This window comes from Theobroma cacao, chromosome 9, assembly GCF_053813885.1.
Source record: "Theobroma cacao isolate CCN51 chromosome 9, ASM5381388v1, whole genome shotgun sequence".
NCBI lineage: Eukaryota > Viridiplantae > Streptophyta > Magnoliopsida > Malvales > Malvaceae > Theobroma > Theobroma cacao.
Window position 1 is genome coordinate 41,267,749 of NC_142647.1, and position 15,000 is coordinate 41,282,748.

General features: G+C 32.8%; 1 protein-coding gene across 1 annotated transcript; it reads left to right on the top strand.

Moving 5' to 3' along the window:
• Positions 1-432: 432 nt before the first annotated feature.
• Positions 433-2,757, top strand: LOC18589858 (uncharacterized). Its single transcript, XM_007015018.3, has 2 exons — positions 433-1,212; positions 2,317-2,757. The coding sequence occupies exons 1-2, from the start codon at positions 562-564 to the stop codon at positions 2,473-2,475; spliced, it is 810 nt and encodes a 269-aa protein (XP_007015080.2). The 5' UTR covers positions 433-561; the 3' UTR covers positions 2,476-2,757.
• Positions 2,758-15,000: the final 12,243 nt, after the last annotated feature.

The window sequence follows — 15,000 nt, forward strand, 5'->3', positions numbered from 1 at the left end:
TTTTCAAAAAAAAAAAGAATGATAAACAAGACAAAAAAGAAATAATACTTTAATGCGATTGTGATATTTTGGTTTTCATTCTTCTTAATTTTTGTAAGAATAAAAAAAACTCTAATTTGCAGAAAGGGAGAGAACAATAAGAAGAGAGGGAGAGAGTATTTTTTGAGAGAGAATTTTTTTGAGAAAAAATAACTCTCTTAATAAGTTGGTGTGTTTTTTTTTTTTTTAAAGAGAAAGCTCTAATTGGAGTTTTTTTTTTAAATTATTTTTTTAAGATTTTATTTTTTTAAAAAAGTTATTTTTTAAGAATTTTTTACAAAATCTTATTTGACTCAATTTCTATTTTTAAATAATAAATAAATTAAAAATAAATCAAGTTAAATTGGCACTAAGAGACAATGAGTTTAACTTAAAAAGCCCTGGAGACATCCAATCCTTTACCCTTCCTCACAAAAGAAACCCTAAACTTCCCCCTAAACATAAAAACCCCTAGCCCTCGCCGCTCTCATTTTCTCCTCTCATCTCTAACCCAAAACCCCTTTCTCTTTTACGCCCAAAAATATGGCAGAAAGAGGCGGAGGAGAGCGCGGCGCTTTCAGGCGTGGATTCGGCGGCGGCAGATCGGACCGTGGCCCGAGAGGCAGACGCCGCGGCCGCAAAGACGAAGAAGAGAAATGGGTACCCGTTACAAAGCTCGGTCGTTTAGTCAAAGCCGGAAAAATTACATCTCTCGAACAAATATACCTCCACTCTCTCCCCATCAAAGAATACCAAATCATCGACCAGCTCGTTGGCCCCTCGCTGAAAGACGAGGTCATGAAGATCACTCCTGTCCAGAAACAAACAAGGGCCGGCCAGCGCACGCGCTTCAAGGCCTTCGTCGTCGTTGGCGATGGAAATGGACACGTGGGATTGGGAGTGAAGTGTAGCAAAGAAGTGGCTACGGCTATAAGAGGGGCAATAATTTTGGCGAAGTTGTCGGTGATTCCTGTGAGGAGAGGGTATTGGGGGAATAAGATCGGGAAACCGCATACGGTGCCGTGTAAGGTTACTGGGAAATGTGGGTCCGTTACTGTTAGGATGGTCCCGGCTCCTAGAGGTGCGGGCATTGTGGCTGCTAGGGTGCCCAAGAAGGTGCTTCAGTTTGCTGGTATCGAAGATGTTTTTACTTCCTCTAGGGGTTCTACTAAGACTCTTGGTAACTTTGTCAAGGTATTGACTGTTCGTTATAATTATTTGTTGGGTTTTGTTATTTAAGATTGGTTGCGGATTTGCTTAGATCGATTTGGAAAGTGGTTGTTAAATAAGTATGTTAATATTTTAGTTTCCGAACTTTAGAATTGTTTGCTATTTGCTTGTTTGATGTGATTTATTGTAGCATAGTTGATTTGTTTGAAATATATTATTGATCTGAGCAATTAACATGTATGAAGTGGAATCAAGTGGATAGAAATTGTGATTTAGATTAGGTGGTTACTGATGTATTGTGGTTCTTCTCATGTTTTGGATTTTACTTATTCTTGATTTTATGTATACATTTTAGTATCAAGATATTGGTTTTGTGCTGGTTTGATGAAAGCATATAAATATTGTTTCACTGTGCTACTCTTGGCTTCAATTTACCTCTCATTGATCCTGTATGATTCTTTTTTCTTGGGTTTTATCAAAGGTTATTTTGGAGGGTAGTAAATTAAGTTAGCAGGTAAGATGTTATTAGTATGATTTTAATTCTTTAAGTGGTATATCATTCTTATATTTTTAGTTTAAAAATAATATAGTTTATGAATTATCGCCAAGGGAAGGTATGGTTTGGATGTGGATAACACTACTTGTCCACATGGACAGAATTGATGTTCTGTGATGATGGTTTTGGTTTTTTCTTTTTTAGCCATTATTCCATCCTTGACAACAATGCTAGGCTAATATTTCCAACCACACTAATAAACTTGGGATGCTTTACGGTTTTGTGATTTATGCTTTTATTATGTTTGCTTAGTGTTTAGGCTTGATGAAAACTGTGTTATGTGTTTGTTAAGAACTCCCCTAAACATATGCTTATAGATTTTCTACTCTTTGGGTGACAGGGCAACTATGTAGTTGGTGTTGAATTTGTGGATTGTTTTTTTGTGCTATTCCTATGATATTATTGCATATTGTTGCGTACCAATGCCGGAAAATATTTGTTATCGATTATTGGTAGATTAGCGTGCTTTCATACTTGATAGATGTTTATTTGCTTGTATGATATTTTAGAGATGGTTATTCAGTTAGTGTTGATATCTAATTATTGTTTTATTATTGCAAATGTAAATGCAGGCTACCTTTGAGTGTCTTCTGAAAACATACGGATTCTTGACTCCTGATTTCTGGAAAGAGACTCGCTTCACAAGGTCTCCATTCCAGGAGTACACTGATCTTTTGGGAAAGCCAGTGAAGCCCCTTGTACTTGAAGATGTGGAGAGGGTGGATGTATGATGGAGAGATGAAAGAGAGATCATTAAGAGGACACTTTAATGCTTAGGGTGTCGTAAATGAGGTTCTTTTTATGTTGGTAAGAGGACGGTATCTTCACCTTTTTTCAGTACTTGTTCTGAAGTTTTGTTTTTCTTTATAAGATTGTGGTTTCATGAGTTTCTTCGAAGTCTTTTACTTTTATGTGCAGCTCGTGAATTCATGCATTCATGCATTATGCTAGCGTGCTGGATTGGATTTATGATTAAATGGTGGGATAATTTCACCTATGCTATTTCGATTTCATTCTGGTCTAATTGTTTTATTTGGATTTTGTCGTTTTAAAATTGTATTTTATTTTGGTTTGGTTTTTTGTTAAAATAGAGGGAATGTTTTTGATGTACATTTATGTAACATGAATGAATAAAATAATGTAAGGGAAAGATTGAAATGAAATAATCAAAGATTACGAAGTTAAGATGATGAAATGTTAGGGAACAATGCAAGGATGATACTTACAGACAGAGACAGTCATTAAAATGTTGTTAATATGATTTCCGTATTAGGCCCATACGAAGAAAGCCAACGTGGGCCTTGAGATGTTAGGGTGTCGTGGTATTCCTTTTCACAACACCAATATTGGGCATTCTTGGGTGATTCAGGCTTTAATATTTTTCTTTTCAAATTCACAAAAATAAAGTAAGTACATCACTAATTATGATTCCATGAGTTTATATGACAGCCATACATACTATTACTACTACATGTTTTGAATTTGATATTATATATTTTATTAACTCTTATTATGTGTCAGTATATTGATTTTGTAATTAGTCACAATTAGTCTTATAATGGTAGTTTGATTTTAGTCTTTCAACTATGCCAATTTAATCTTTTTATTCTAATTAGTCCTACACGTTCATTAAAACTAGATTTAAGACCATTGAAAACGGTGCTCAAGTTTTACAATATTTAACATGGCCATGTGGAGCATATCAATCACTTTAAGAAATTATATTTTTATTTTAATTAAATAATAATTAAGAATTTTTAGATTTTAAAAAAATAATTTTTAGTATATTTTATTAGACATTTTTTTTACATAATGTGTACTAAGTGATTAAAATAATTCAAATTGATATGTTACGTCATCAATAAAAAAGTCACGTAATTAAATTTAATAATAAAATTTTAATACAATTATCGATTATATAAGAGTTATAATATTAAAATTGAGATAAGAGAGGTTGAAACCGCTGAAGTAAAAAAAAATCAAATTCAAATTTGGATATGCTCTCTAAAATCGTGCTCACATTACTGTACTATATGAGCACGTACGTACTATCAAAATGGCTAAAATTGATTGAATAATATTCACATGGTTTGATTGTACCTTGGTATGATTGTTCAGAAAAAATGGCTACAAGTAAAGGCAAAAGGAAGACTGACCCATGCCCCATGCCCATGAGAATAATCCAACAACATTGAATGCCTAACTAGAGAAGAGAGGACATGGTAAAATTCACAGTTCACTCTAAATTATAATAATAATACATTCGAATATTTAATTTATTAATTAATATATAACTTTTATTAAAAAAATAAAATTTTAATTTTTTTAATTCAATAATAATAATAATAATAACAATAATAATAATGCTTTGTAACTTATTTAACAGCAACTCCATTACATACGTGACCTCAATTGGAGCTCTGCGCCTTGGAGTTTGCGACTCTTGCATACCTCAGAATCCACGTGACTCTCAGCAATCTCCACATCACCACTTTCTTGTTTTCCTGGTCTGTTTCCAAGTCAGTTCACAAGCCCCATCTTTAGATGTGATCCCGAAAGATTCCAAGGATTGGGTTAGGGAGGAGACAGGAGAAGTGGTTTGACAATCCTCCCTGCTAGCTAGCATTAGGAGATGAAATCCAGGGAAGAAACAATATTTCTCCTTCCTATCATCTACTTTATAACATCTAATGTTCAAATTATTGACTTGATTTTTCAATGCCAACAATTTATTAATAAGATTCTACTATATATATTTATTTATAAAATACTAAAACTGAAACTATTGACTTTTATAAAGATTATTAACTTGGTAATTTGTCAGGAAATCTTATAAATCGATTAATTATTATATAGACTCTTTTCACCACCTTAGTTATAAATCAAACCAATCAAAATACGATTTGTCATGTCATTATATTTATATAAATTTATATTTTTTATTAGTGTGATGGAATTATGATATGTCAAATTTTTTATTGTTTGATGAATGTTATATCTATTTTTTTATTGTTTGGCGAAATTATATTAATTTAACAAAATAAAACAGTTATAGTAATTACTGTTTTATAGATAGATAGTTAAAAGGGTTTTTTTTTTGTTTGCTTTTGAATAGCATAAGAGTTTCATTGATGTGTAAGAAAATTAGCATACACCAAGTTTGGTGATGCACCAAACACAACATTAGAATATTACATCAACAGCACAACACCTCTAAATTGGTGGTGCGCGGATAACAGCAAGCATCATATGGGAATACTACAACTATTTACAACGATTATTCACCTAGCATCATGAAGGCTCAATTACCACAACGACAGCCTCTAATATTCATTCAGGCAGCAACTCAACATACACATAAACCATCAAAAGGTCCACAACAGCAAGCAGAATCAAAAACAGTCAGGATCACACGCAGCATGAGGGCAATGCTAGTAGGAACACAAACCGAAGGTGAGAGATGACAAACTTGTTATTTCCAATGTTGATACTCTTGCACAACCCAACGTCCACAACTTTGTTCATTAAAGTCCTAAAGGCTTCTGCTACTAGGATGAACAGAAATGGTAACAAGGGGCACCCTTGTCTTAGCTCTTTTCTTAATTTGAATTGTCTAGTAGGTGTGCTATTGACAAGTACTGAAATCGAGGCCAAAGAGATACATGCCCTCATCCGCCTTCGTCATTTATTGCCAAACCTCATCTTAAACTTAACAAAATCGAAAAAATCTCAATATATATTGTCATAAGTCATTTTAAAATCTACTTTTAAAAAAATTTTACCCTCGTTATCCTTTTGAAGATGATCAATAATTTCATTGACAATTAGGGTGTAACCCACAATCTATTTGCCTTTTAGTGAAGGCAAAATGTTTATGTCTTATTGCTTTCCCAATTACTTTCCTTAGTCGACTTGCTAGGACCTTAGATAGTAGATACAATCTTATAAACATCGCTCATGAAACTAATTAACCTTTATTCATTCAAAGCTCTTATATTAGCACATTTTGGGATAAACGAAATGAAGGAAGCAAGATTTATCAAATCCTGATGGAATAAGAAAACTCATAAAAATAGCCATAGCATCACCTTTCTATCTACCCATTGGTTTTTTTTTTAAGAAGTTCATGTTTAAACTGTTTGGCCTTTGTGCCTTGTTATCATCGCAACATGCTACCACATCCCATACCTTCACTTCTGAGAAACTTTTTTCCAATTTCTCAATTTATTACTCCTTAAAGGTCACAAGAGAGCAATTTAGCTCGTCGAGCTTTGTCTCTGACTTTTGATTATAAAAGGTTTCAAAGTATTTGGCCACCTCCTTCTTAAAGTACCATTGGATTTTCAATTACTCTCCTTTGAATTGAAATTCTTTCAGTAAAGTTTCCTTGCCTTCTTATCGATGCCATCGCATGAAAAAATTTTGTATACTTATCCCCTCCAAAGAACTATTTGACTCTTGACTTATGTTGTTAAAATCTTTCCTTTACAAAGACCAAATTTCAGTCTTCATTCTTACAACCTCTAACCTTAATGGTGCATTTGCATTCCCACCTTGGAAGATGATGATTTTCTCTTGGAACTCCTCCTCTACGTTTGACACTCTTTCTCTGATATTGCTAAAAGTTTTTTGCTGCCAACTTTTTATGGTTCGTTTTAGGCACCTTAGTCTCTACCAAATGCCTGCTTGTTGTGGCCCACCTACTCTTGTCTACTTCCTATCTTGTCTTGATCAACTTTTGAAAACTTTTCCCATCAAGCCAATGGTTAAAAAATTTGAAGGTATCAAACCCTAATCAGCCTCTCATTTGCCCAAAACGATTAAGTTATGATCAAATTGTGAGTTCAAAAGACACTTTTGAATCAAATCATGATTCTTTTCCATGAACTCCGTAGCATAAGAACTCTATCAAGTCTATTAAAAGTAACCTCGACTTTATTGTGCTCCATGTGTACTTTCTACCATGGTAAGCCCATCAGCCCTAATTCATTGATGAATTGCACAAACTAATCATAAGTCCACCAATTATTGTCCATCACACTTTTTGTTCCAAATACTTCACCACATTAAAATCTCCCTTAAACACTTCGAAATGTCCATTCCTTTGATCACCTATACTAGTTCATCTTGCAGCTCTTTCTTCGTAGCTTTATCATTAGGTGCATAAATATTACCGAAAGCACACCTTTTATTCCCTTTTCTCATTGAAGCTGTAATTAGGATATAGCGTTGCTTTACAATACAAATCTCCATGTTAAAGAATGATTTTTACCATAATCTAATCAAACTCTCTCACGCACCCACTATTTTATGTATTAACGCAACTTGACTGTCAATTTAATTTTTCAGTTTACTTTCTATAAAGGGGGTTCTTGTGATAAGGAGAGAAAGTATTGCAAACAAGTAAAGGGATGTGACGGATGTAATAGAAAGGATGATCGGGGCAATTCGTGAAGTATTAAATGTCGTGGCAGGTGGAAGAGAATAAGAAGAGAATTAGGGAGTGAAAGAGAATTAGAAAGAGAAGCTTTAGAGGAGAATTTGTTAACTCTGGAAGGAAGAGAAAGTTTCAAATGAATTGTGAAAGCTCTTTATATAGTGTTAAAAATGATGGTTACAAGAAAAAGCTTTAATGCACGTAATGAATAGCATCATTAACAAGAGCTTTCATGTTGGGTAACCGTTACTAAAAGTTAATGTCGAGTAGTTTAGAAATCCCATTATGTAACCGTTGAAGTAATTAGGTATAATAAGACTTGTTTTCGAGTAGAAAGTAACAGAGAAGAGGTATACGTGAAAAGACATGAGAAAAGAAGCTGTATGTGAACAAGTATAAGAAAAGGAGATGTATGTGAGTAGGTACACGAAAATAAGGTAAAAGGGGAAAACACTTGTACTTCAGGAAAAAGGTTAACAAGAATACCTTTTAACTACCTCCACATTTGAGTCGCTAAGCCAAACTTTTTGGAACATCCCAAGATGAAAGTAACCCATGAACTCTACCACTTACTCCGAGTTACTTTCATTGTCATCCATATGAAGTGGTTATTTTGTGCGAAGTAGTTATTTTACTTGTATTAATTGTTCTGCGTGAAGTAGTGTTTCACTTGTTCTAGTTGTTTCATGTAAAGTAGTGCTTTGCTTGTTCTAGTTGTTCTCATTATTCCATATATAGCGATATGTTGTAAAACAACTCTTAAAGAGAATAAGTAGTTACCAAAATCAACTATCTACATTTTGCCCCCTGTATAAAAATTCTTATTTAAGAAGTTCTTATGCATTGTTTAAAGGAGAAGTTGTGTTTTGAATTTTGCATTGGAATGTATTGTGTTGTAGCATTTTGTGCAGTAACACCTTATACCATGAAACTTTTTGTTGTAATACTTTGGGCTGTAATGTCTTAGGTTTTAACACCTTGGGAAGCAATGCCTTAAACAATAAACTTGTATTTTTCTTGCTTTTAAAAAAAATTTGTATTTCTCTTATTTGTTGCCCCCTATAGGACTTTTATTTTAAAACAAAATTAAATTGTCAAACAAGAAATCTTTCCTTTACAAAGACTAAATTTCAGTCTTCATTCTTACAACCTTTAACCTTAATGTTGCATTTGCATTCCTACTTTGGAAGATGATGGTTTTCTCTTGGAACTTCTCATCTACGTTTGACACTCTTTCTCTGATATTGCTAAAAGTTTTTTACTGCCAACTTTTTATGCTTGGTTTTAGGCACCTTAGTCTTTACCAAATGCCTGCTTGTTGTAGCCCACCTACTCTTGTATACTTCCTATCTTGTCTTGATCAACTTTTGAAAACTTTTCCCATCAAGCCAATGGTTAAAAAATTTGAAGGTATCAAACCCTAATCAGCCTCTCATTTGCCCAAAACGATTAAGTTATGATCAAATTGTGAGTTCAAAAGACACTTTTGAATCAAATCATGATTTTTTTCCATGAACTCTGTAGCATAAGAACTCTATCAAGTCTATTAAAAGTAACCTCGACTTTATTGTGCTCCATGTGTACTTTCTACCATGGTAAGCCCATTAGCCCTAATTCATTGATGAATTGCACAAACTAATCAAAAGTCCACCAATTATTGTCCATCACACTTTTTTTTCCAAATACTTCACCACATTAAAATCTCCCTTAAACACTTCGGAATGTCCATTCCTTTGATCACCTATACTAGTTCATCTTGCATCTCTTTCTTCCTAGCTTTATCATTAGGTGCATAAATTTTACCGAAAGCACACCTTTTATTCCCTTTTCTCATTGAAGCTGTAATTAGGATATAGTGTTGCTTTACAATACAAGTCTCCATGTTAAAGAATGGTTTCTACCATAATCTAATCAAACTCCTCGTCCCACCTACTGTCTTATGTATTAATGTAACTTTACTGTCCACCTAATTTTTCAGTTTAGTTTCTATAAAGAGGGTTCTTGTGATAAGGAGAGAAAGTATTGCAAACAAGTAAAGGGATGTGACGGATGTAACAGAAAGGATGATCTGGGCAATTCGTGAAGTATTAAATGTCGTGGCAGGTGGAAGAGAATAAGAAGAGAATTAGGGAGTGGAAGAGAATTAGAAAGAGAAGCTTTAGAGGAGAATTTGTTAACTCTGGAAGGAAGAGAAAGTTTCAAATGAATTGTGAAAGCTCTTTATATAGTGCTAAAAGTGATGGTTACAAGAAAATGCTTTAATGCACGTATTGAATGGAATCATTAACAAGAGCTTTCATGTTGGGTAATCGTTACTAAAAGTTAATGTTGAGTAATTTAGAAATCCCATTATGTGACCGTTGAAGTAATTAGGTATAATAAGACTTGTTTTTGAGTAGAAAGTAACAAAGAAGAGGTATACGTGAAAAGACACGAGAGAAGAAGCTGTACGTGAACAGGTACAAGAGAAAAAGCTGTACATGAACAAGTATAAGAAAAGAAGATGTAGGTGAGTAGGTACACGAAAACAAGGTAAGAGGGGAAAACACTTGTACTTCACGAAAAAGGTTAACAAGAATACCTTTCAACTACCTCTACATTTGAGTCGCTAAGCCAAACTTTTCGAAACATTCCAAGATGAAAGTAACCTATGAACTCTACCACTTACTCCGAGTTGCTTTCATTGTCATCCATGTGAAGTGGTTATTTTGTGCGAAGTAGTTGTTTTACTTGTATTAATTGTTCTGCGTGAAGTAGTGCTTCACTTGTTCTAGTTGTTTCATATGAAGTAGTGCTTTGCTTGTTCTGGTTGTTCTCATTATTCCATATATAGCGATATGTTGTAAAACAACTCTTAAAGAGAATAAGTAGTAACCAAAATCAACTATCTACATTTTGCCATCTGTATAAAAATTATTATTTAAGAAGTTCTTATGCATTGTTTAAAGGAGAAATTGTGTTTTGAATTTTGCATTGTAATGTATTGTGCTGTAGCATTTTGTGCAGTAACACCTTATACCATGAAACTTTTTGTTGTAACACTTTGGCCTGTAATGCCTTAGGCTTTAACACCTTGGGAAATAATGCCTTAAACAATAAACTTGTATATTTCTTGCTTTTAAAAAAAAAATTGTATTTCTTTTATTTGTTGCCCCCTACAGGAATTTTATTTTAAAACAAAATTAAATTGTGAAACAAGAAATTTTTATGAATGGGATGGAATTTTTTTTATTGAAAGATATATATATATATATATGTTCAAGTAGACAAACAAATTGTTTGATTTAGAATAAGAACACGTCAAAATAAAAAATTAAAAAGAGGACAGAGCAAAAAGTATTTATCTTTTAAAAGAAATTTGTTTTTGATAAGCAAAAGAAGAAGAATTCTTCTTGGAAATGTAATTATATTCCTTTAAAAGAAAGCTATATTTTGGAACAGTAACTATATTCTTTTCGAAACAAGAATTTTGTCTAACTTGCTTCTAAAAGAAAGCTTTTGGAAATTAAGGCTTTGTCTTGCTTTTAGAAAGAAAACTTTAGAAGAAAGACCTTTTGATTTGAAGCTCACGGCTTGTTGAATTGAAGTTCATGGAAACTATTTTGAGTGAAGCTCACGACAGATAATTGCAATTTTTTATTTTTTATTTGTAATTTTATAATTTTTTGTGCTGTATTTTTTTAATAAATAAATAACAATACAAAAATATTATAAACAGTAATAAAAATTTATTGTAAAGTTTGATGTTTTTTTAGATAATATATTTCTTTATGTAATAAAATCTCAAAAAATGCAACTGTTTTATCTTTTAATAGCATTTTCATAGTAATATAAAAATGTAGTCTTTGTTATTGTATGCATTCTTTGTAATGTTAATGCATAAAAATGCTATAAAAAAGTGACTAATAATTTTTTGGCAAGTTTTAAAAATATGAAGGTCTATGTCAAATTTGTAATAATATGCATAAAGAAATAAAGATAATAATATTGGATATGAGGACTTATCTCATTTTCGGCATGATGTCTGTAAAATTGGTGAAGCTCTTCAAATTTCATATAAAGTAGTGCATTAATTTGAGTGTGATAACTGCATGAGCCTTTTTCTCTCGGTTATTTTTCCTCTTATGTTTCATTGTTTCTTTCAGAGAGGATCTATGTACTCTTGGCTAAACTTAAGAGTAGTACTTATATGACTTTTCATATTCAGACTTTTGTTTGCTAGTAGTGCTTCTAGCCCTTATGTAACACATATATAATAGAGCAATTTTAAGGCTGACTTGTGATTGCTAATATTCCATGAGCAAAAACTTTTCCAAAAATGGGAACTGATGTTACAAGTCATATATGATGCTAGCAAAGCTAAGATTGAAGTTAAGAGGAATTGCAACAAAGATTGTTCTATTGAAGAACTGCAGTTGCGAAGATGATTGAATACTTCCTCTAATAGCTGTTCTTCTCAAGAATAATTAAATACGTTGAGAGAGATTGCAGTAAAGATTGTTTTACTGAAGAATTTTGAAGAAGAGTTGTGAAGATAATTAGATGCTTTCTTTGATAGCAACTTTTCTCAAGAATAATTAGATCAAAATAATGACTCTTTTTTATGTAACTCTATAATTGTTTATTCATTTATTATTTTTGTAAACTCATCAGAGTAATGTCATTCATATAAATGTTACATGCTCACAATTCATATTACTATATGTGGCCAAAGAAAAATTTCAACTTTACATCAAGGAGATTAACTCTTAACCTAATGTGAAGGAGATTAGTTCAATACTTATATACGTGTAAAAATTGCGGCCAATTTGTGAGTAATAAGCTAAGGCCAAAAAATGAGTGATAAAGCTTACGGCTAATAACATAACATTATTACAACCAAATCATGAACGATAAAGTTAATGGCAAAAATATGAATGATGACTTATAATAAAAGAATAAACGATAAAGCTTGTGACCAATAGCATAATGTCATTGTAGCCAAAGTACTAGCAATAAAGCTTCCGAGTAAAATAAGAGTGATGAACTATGGCCAAAGAATAAGTGATAAAGCTTGCAACCAATAGTATAATATAATTGCATATAAAGTATAAGCGATAAAGGTAGTGGCTGAATACGAATTTCTTTTCTTTTCAAATGTCAAATTTCAATATATAAAGTAATGAAAAGTAAAAGTCATAGAAGTATCATACATAAGAGGGAAGTGGGTTGTTCTGGACTCTATTGTTCTCAATTAGTAACTTTCCTGCTTCCGTTTTGTTTTGGAATATTTTACACAAGTTTCTACATTCAAGAAATGAATGACCAACTGTTTGGTGAAAGTCACAATATCTTGGGTTGGAATTCTCTTCTGTTGTTGGCGGTTATGTAATATAAGGCAAGGTCACCTGTCCATCCTTAATCCATTCTTAAAGAAGTGCTTTCACTCCATCTAGCGGAATTGAAAATGATGGAGAAGAATCATCTTCATCATATGGCCTTCTCTTTAATTTCCCCTTCTAGGAAGTAAATTTGATTGTAAATAACCTCTTTTTTCTCTACCTTTTCCTTGAATAGCATTCATTGTTACGGTATTCCTTCTATCAAAGCCAATAACTCTTTTGTCTAAGAATAGTATTATTGGTTCTATATGCAGCTTCCACCAAGGTAGCAAAGGTTGGAAGAAATAAGTTCTTCAAGTGTAGCCTATACTCATCGAATATCCTTCAAATGCAAACTTTCACCAATTCTTTCTCATAATGAGATTCTTGTATGTCCAACACCCTTTCTCTAGAGTGCTAGATGAATGCCATGAGGTCTTCTCTAGCCTTTTGATATTCTCTTCCCAAATCAATAAGAGTAACCTTTTCTTGAGTGGAGAAGAACTTCTTCCTAAACATGTTGCACATTTGATTTCAAGATTCAATTGAACTAGGGGTGAGATTAACATAGCACGTATAGGTTTTTTCAATAAGAGATTTAAAGAACTCCTTTAACTTTAAGTCATCATCCAATCTTGCTACTTCAAGTGTTTCCACAAACTTCATAACATGCTCTCGTGCATCACCAATCTTACCATTGAATTGCTTGAAATTAAGACTAGTGTAATCCTTAGGATATGGCTTAACGGTTACATTTGTTGGATATGGAAACTTACGATTAAATTCAAAAAAATTGAAGCTCTTATTCTTTTGACCTAGTAACTTTTGGAGCTCTTCCATTGTCTCAAAGCCTTGGGTAGGAACAGGTGAAATTTGTACAATAAAGGTAGCTGCTAGTGTAATTGTAGTAGTGAAGTTGATCGGATTAGGGTTTCCAATATTTACAACATTAGCTGCATTTTCTCCATTTCCTCTATTCTTATTTGTGTTTACAACTAAAAGAATGGATCCATCAAGTGCCTTCTTAACTCTATTAAGGTGTACAGGTTGAGCTTAAGAAGTGGTGGTAGAAGAAGATGCAAGTTGAGATATGGTCTCCAACATTCGTTTATTGTTTCGTCCAATGTTTGCATTCTCTTTTAAGAAACTTGGATCATTTTCATCAGCTCTTAGATGCAGGTGGGAACAACGTATCTTCGTTGCTTATGGAACTCTTCATTTCTTCTGGTAATGCAAAGTTATGGTAGTAAGAGTTTTACTTAATGCAATCACTCCTCCCCAATAAGGTCATCAAAATGTAAAAGGGATTCTTGTGATAGAGAGAGGAAGCATTGCTAACAAGTAAAAAGATGCGTCAGAGATGGTGAAGAGGAAAATTGAAGTAGTTCCTAAAGTACTAAGTGTCGTGGCAAGTGGAAGAAAATAAGAAGAGAATTAGGAAGTAAAAGAGAATTCAAGAAAGAAGCTTTGGAGGAGAATGTGTTAGCTTTGTAAGGAAGAGAAAGTCTCGAATGAATTGTGAAGGTTTTGTATAGAGTGCCAAAAGTCACAGTTACAGAAAATGCTTTCATACACATAATGAATGACATTATTAAGAAGAGTTTTAATGTTGAGTAGCCGTTACTAAGAGTTAATATTGAGTAACAGTTAGAAACCCATTATGTGATAGTTATAGAGTTAATATTGAGTAACAGTTAGAAACCCATTATGTGATAGTTATAGCAATTAGGTGTAATAAGACTTGCTCTAGAGTAGAAGGTAACAAAGAAGAGGTATACATGAAAAGGCATAAAAAAAGAAGTTGTATATGAACAAGTACAAGAGAAGAAACTGTATGTAAATAAGTATAAGAGAAGAAGGTATATGTGAACAGGTACACGAGAACAAAGTAAGAAGGAGAAAAACTTATACTTTAGAAAAAGGTTAAAAAGAAGATCTTTTAACTACCTCCACCTTTGAGCCATCAAGCCAAACTCTTCGAAACATTTTAAGATGAAAGTAACCAATAAACCTTGCCATTTTTTTCGAGTTGCTTTCACTGTCATCCGTGTGAAATGGTTATTTTATGCGAATTAGTTGTTTTGCGTGAAGTAGTACTTTACTTGTTTTAGTTGTTCTCATTATTCTATGTATAGCATTACATTGTAAAACAACTCTTAAAGAAAATAAGTAGTAACCAAAATCAACTATCTACAGCTTCTTAGAGGAACACCAAATTCGACTTGGCTTTAGCAATCAAGTTTTTGATCACCCTTTTCTTCCCCTTTGTCAAGACTTTTAACATTCAATGTAAGTGAAATCATGTAAATAATGCAAACTTACCCTTAAACTAATGAAGCTAACTTCGAGACTTAGCTTGGCCTCGACCTTTACCTCTTCTTCCTTCACACTACAAATTCTTTTATCAACGAGTCCTTACTTCCTTGATAGAATTATTTGAGCTTTGTTACCACTTCCCA